General features: G+C 47.0%; 1 protein-coding gene across 1 annotated transcript in view; it reads right to left on the bottom strand.

Annotated features, from left to right (window-relative positions):
- The window catches only part of KIF16B (kinesin family member 16B), a 284700-nt gene that overhangs the window by 100349 nt on the left and 179238 nt on the right, over positions 1-5113 (bottom strand). The window contains exons 20-21 of the mRNA XM_024752697.1: positions 1981-2133; positions 6-79 (exon numbers count right to left, since the gene is read on the bottom strand). Of these exons, the coding sequence (XP_024608465.1) occupies positions 6-79; positions 1981-2133 (227 nt within the window). The remainder of the gene's footprint in view (positions 1-5; positions 80-1980; positions 2134-5113) is intronic.

The following is a 5113-nucleotide window of genomic DNA, read 5'->3' as shown; positions in this document are numbered from 1 at the left end:
TGCACCGTTGCCATCGCCAACCACACGGTGCAGATCCTGAAGGCGCCTCTGGACTTCTTCTTCAATGTAAGCACTGATCCTGGAAGCAAAAGAGATGGGGGTCCGTGACCGCTTGTAACCACACAGGGCATTCTGAGATCTTTTCGTTACCATGCCCTTTGCGGCTGGGAACCTTCTCGTTCTAAATGCCAAATGTAATCACAACTCAGGATCTGGACCATTTGTCAACTTTCGAAGAAATCTAATGCCATGTGTTTACTATCTGGGTTTTCCCCAAACAAGAGAGGCCTGGACGAATAACCGAATCTTGGGAACAGAAGGGAGACTCAGTGATCCCATCCAAATCCCTCCCTATGTCCTGAGCGGAACCTCTGCTGCTGGACAGGGGAGAGTCGCAGACTCGGGTTCCAGATGACTCTGCGGTCTCAGAAGGCATCACTACCCAACACTTCATTCACCGAGCCTCCGTTTCCTCACACAGAAAACGATGATTCTTATTTCTCACAAAACACAAAGTCATTTCAGAGGATTAAAAGGAAAAACAAAAAGTAGATGCACTCTCCACAGACCTTCACTATTGGATGGAACAACGTCTCACATCATTCCTGCTCTGTCTTGTCTCTGCACCCGGCCATGAGACACCACATTTTAAAGGTCTCTAGACCTTCCAAAATGCCTGGTGAAGGGTCAAGATGGCTGAAGCCAGAAAGAGCTGTCAACCGAATGCCTGGTACCCCATACGATACAGGGAAAACAGCTGGTACCCAATACGATACAGGGGAAACTGTGTGAAGTACAGCCATCCACCCAGAGGAACCCGGGAAAGAGAGAATTTGGGTTCCATCAAAATCTTTCTAGTGGCTCAGGCCGCCCAAAGGCAAGGCTTTCTCAGTTCTAGGCTCCCTGCCCCAGTTCTACAGACAATGAATTAGACGGATTATTTTAAATGAAGTGTTTTGCATGTTTACATCTTAGCACACTAAAAAATAAAAAATCTGGTTGCATCTTTCTAAGCCCATGCAAAATCCTACACACATTTCTGTACTACTGACCATGGCTAAATGACTTTCTGATATGCTGGGTAAAGAGATTAATATTACAGGTAAAACAGCCCCAAAGAATGGAGCTAGGGTAATAAAATGCAGTATTTACCTTTCAGTATTTCAGTAAAGAAAATCATATGCAACTGAATCTGAACCAAGGCCACTTAGAAACAAATCTCCCTGGACCTTAAATTTTAAATGAGCACCACAGAAGATGCAGACCTAGATTTAAAGGACCATCGAGGCTCATGCCACTCTGAGTACATTTTGATATCTGAATACCTAACTCCTACTAGCCAGGGCTCAGGACTGTCCAATTTGAAATGTCCCCATGACATAGATGGAGTTGAGAAAAATAGTCAATTTTCTTATAGGCAAAGAATGATTAGGTTGATTTATCTGAGGGCTCTAAGCCACAGGGCAATTCATGATGCCACCCAAGTTGAAAATCATTTTCCTACAGTAACATCAGATTTGTACTTATGCTATTCGTGATCATTCTGAATATACTGGTACAGTCTTTGTGACAGACTTCATCTATTTGTAATCTATGGCTTCTATAAATTATTTGTCAGCACAAGGTCCTTCTTGGTACAATTCAATTAACTCTACTTTGTTCCTCTCAACCTAGCCTTGTATCACTTCTTTGTGGAGGAACTGGTTTCCCTGAACCTTTTAATTCTACCTTCTCACACAAACTCCTTGCACCAGTATTCCTTAGATTTGGCTGGTCAGGTCTCAGGTCTTGGGCCCTTTAAATGACATCTCACCCCACCACGGGCCAGGCAGCAGCTGATCAGGACAAGGCGTGTCGTGGGGACAAGTACTGCTTATCACCTTTGATAGAGCCCTCCATATGCAAACTGGCCAATATAAGGTACTGTGAGTCATTAAATCACATCAGAAATAGGCATGCCATCAGTCTAATGTCCAGTACCTGGCATCCATCAGGGGGACCAGGTAAGACTTTTCAGCACTGGATGGCAAGCTGGAAGAAGCAGGTGTTCCCTCCAAGGTCCCACGATGCCCTTTTTGAACACCATCGACCTCACAGATCTTCTGCTTCAACTGCTGGATTTCATGTTCTAACCTACAGAGATGGAAGTTATGTGAATTCACTCATTAACAGTATCTCCTGAGAATCTTCCCTAGAAACCATGGGAGATCCAGACCAAAACTGTGCAAAGAGCTTTACCTTCCAGTAGAAAAGGTACCACATACCTATAAGACAAGGTATAAGGTGATAATAGGCCACGAGAGCGGTGCAGGACAAGTGCTACAGGCACCCAAAAGTTGGAGAGAGTTCTACCATCAAGGGCAAAGATATTCCCACTGTGCTCAGCAAATCCTCAGAGCTAGATGTGCAGGATTCTGAGTCCCAAACCCAGCTTCAACAAAACAGTTGGTTGTAGCCTACATATCAGATCCCAATAAGTATTTCTATTTGACAAAAGAGATCTCTGCTTTAAAGAATTCTTTAAAACTGCCAATCTAGGAGAACCTTCATGGTCAAGGCAGTTCTAAGTTGAGTCTTCACGGGCCAGTGGGAATTTGGCATTTGGAAATGACAGTGGGTGGTTTTCCAGGTGCAGAAACAAAGGGACTAAGCCACAAAAACCAGGAATCCGCTTTGGCTAAGGCAGTGGGTGTGGAAAACAGAAACAGGCGAGAGAGACCTAGGAAAGCAGGCTGAGTATCTAGAGAAATAATATAAACCATGAGCTGTGGAACCAAACATTTATTTCCAACGACAGATGATACGTCTAATGTAAGGTCGACTGTGTGTATGGCTGGTCTCCCACTGGCCCAGGCACGACTGAATCCAAGGCCATCAGGCTAGAGGGCCAAACTTGCCAGTAAATTTGGCCCACAGAACCATCTAGGGGCTGCAGCCCACTCACTGTTAATGACAGCTGGGTCTCAATTTCTTCATGTATCAAATGAGAGAGTCAACTAGTCTCTCCAAATTCCTTTAGGTCCAAAATTCAGAGAGTCTGGTTTCAAATGCTGACACGCCACAACACTGCCAGCTCTCTGGTGTCGCCAGCAGTGATTTGACTGCTCTATTCTGAACGTGAAATCCAAGGTCTTGGCTCTCGGAAATGTGATTATGGGATCACCAGGGTAGGAGCTCCTGGGTCCGCGGGAGACAATGCCCAGCTGAACTCAGCCTTTCATCTGTCTACTGATTACTGAGCACCAGACTGCAGAGCACGCAGTATTCTTGAAGGAGGAAGGACTGAGCACAGAGAAGTGATGTCAGGGGCCAGGTGGTGGGCAAAGAACCAGGGAACAAGGTTAACACAGAATCTCAAAGATGGTAAGGAAAATGAGCCAATGCAAGTAGGTGGTGGCCAATGTTTGTAATTAAGATGATGCCTACGGAGTTGTTCAAAGACATCCTTCAGGGCTGGGCAATGGGAAGGACTCCACACAGCAAAGAGGCGCCAGTGGGACCCTGAAGGCTGAGCAGGATTTCTATACATGGCGAGGGACAGCAGGGCCTTGCATGGAAAGGGTCGCAGCACACGAGAAGAACTGGTCTGCCCAGCAGTGGCTCTGTCGTCAGCAGACAGGAGGACAAAGTGGGCACAAGCTGGATTCGAGATGCAACTCTACCACTTTCTAACTGCCTGACACTTGTCCCATCAACCATCAAGGAGAAAGAAGAAAGAAAATGATTAAATCTCACTCACAAAGCAAGCTGACAGGGAAAGCCAAGTGCACCGTTGGTCCAATCTGGCTCCACGTGAATTTGATATTTGGCACTTTGGAAATTCCTGAGAGGTCAGCTCAGGGTGCACAGCGGGCCCCGGCTCAGCCATGAGAACCCAGAGAGATAGTAAGACACAACACCAGTACCCCCAGAAAGCTGCAGGACCATCAAAGCCAGAGCAAAGCGCTCAAAATTTGCTGGCCTGAATTAGGGCTTTGCAAAGTCTACTCCATCAAAACACAGGAAGCTAAAAACCTCCTTTGCGTGGCTTCTGGAGAAAAGCTGACATCGGGAAATCATTACAGTGTATCCACTATAATCGAGTATTAATACTAAATGGCCAGGGAGCGAAGCCGGTTGACAAAAGCCAGGACATCAGGCTCCAAGCCCCTGCTGCATTCTCACTGCACAGAGCAGGATACAAATAGAGAGCGTGCCCTCCACTGCTATAAATTTCCTGGGGCTGGAGCTTTGTCCAGCAATATCATTTACATAAGGTACCTACAATCATTTTCTTAAACCACAGACCTATTTCTCTGAAGTCACAGCATTATGGTTTTCGATTGTCACCTGTCACTGTTTTGCCTGGGGGGATTACTGGAGAGCTTGGTAAACAGAATCCAGTTTAAGCAGATTGTTTGAAAGGAGGCTGTCCTGACCTTTTCAGGCAAGATGGTGGACAGGGGCTCAGGCAACACCTCCCAGTAGGTCTTGCCTCGTCATCAGCATGGATCCCAGGCCTCTGCCAATGTCAAGCTGGGCTCCTAGAGGCCAGCACTCCGGGCTTCTGCTGCAGCCCCTCGGGAGGTGCTGTGAGGAGAGGGCTCCTGGGGAGGAGGCAGCATTCCAGGCCCCCGTAACCTGGGCTTCAGTTAAGATCTCAACAGACCAAAGGGTCTGGAACTAAAGAAAATACACAGGCCCATGCCCTCCTCATGAGGGTAAGGACACTGCGGCCCCAAGATGGAAGAGCCTGCCCAAGGCCAGCAGGGCAGGAAGGGGTTGGGAAGGGCACAAAGCCCCCTTGCAGGACACCAAATCCGATGACGTCTGCACAATAGGCGGCCGCCAGTCTCTCTGAGTCTTGGCATCGCGTCTGCAGGGTTAGCAGAAAAAGCATCCCCCAGTTCATGTATCTATTTGTCTTGAGATCCTACCTCTGGGAAGCAAGGTGACAGGCACCAGGTAGAGGAAGAGAAATATTCTTCCTTTATCATGAAAACAGCGCTACTCCCTAGTTCACAACATCGAAAATAATATCAGAGAATCATGACCTAACATGCCTGGATAGACCACCATGTTTGGAACATCTAGAGAGCTTTGCTTGTTTAGTTTTTAATACAGAATCCTGAGG

The sequence above is a fragment of the Neophocaena asiaeorientalis genome, unplaced genomic scaffold (genome assembly GCF_003031525.2).
Source record: "Neophocaena asiaeorientalis asiaeorientalis breed wild unplaced genomic scaffold, Neophocaena_asiaeorientalis_V1.1 scaffold528, whole genome shotgun sequence".
In the NCBI taxonomy this organism is placed as follows: Eukaryota; Metazoa; Chordata; class Mammalia; order Artiodactyla; family Phocoenidae; genus Neophocaena; species Neophocaena asiaeorientalis.
Note: the sequence above shows the minus strand (reverse complement) of the source record. Positions and strands in the feature narration are given on the sequence as shown.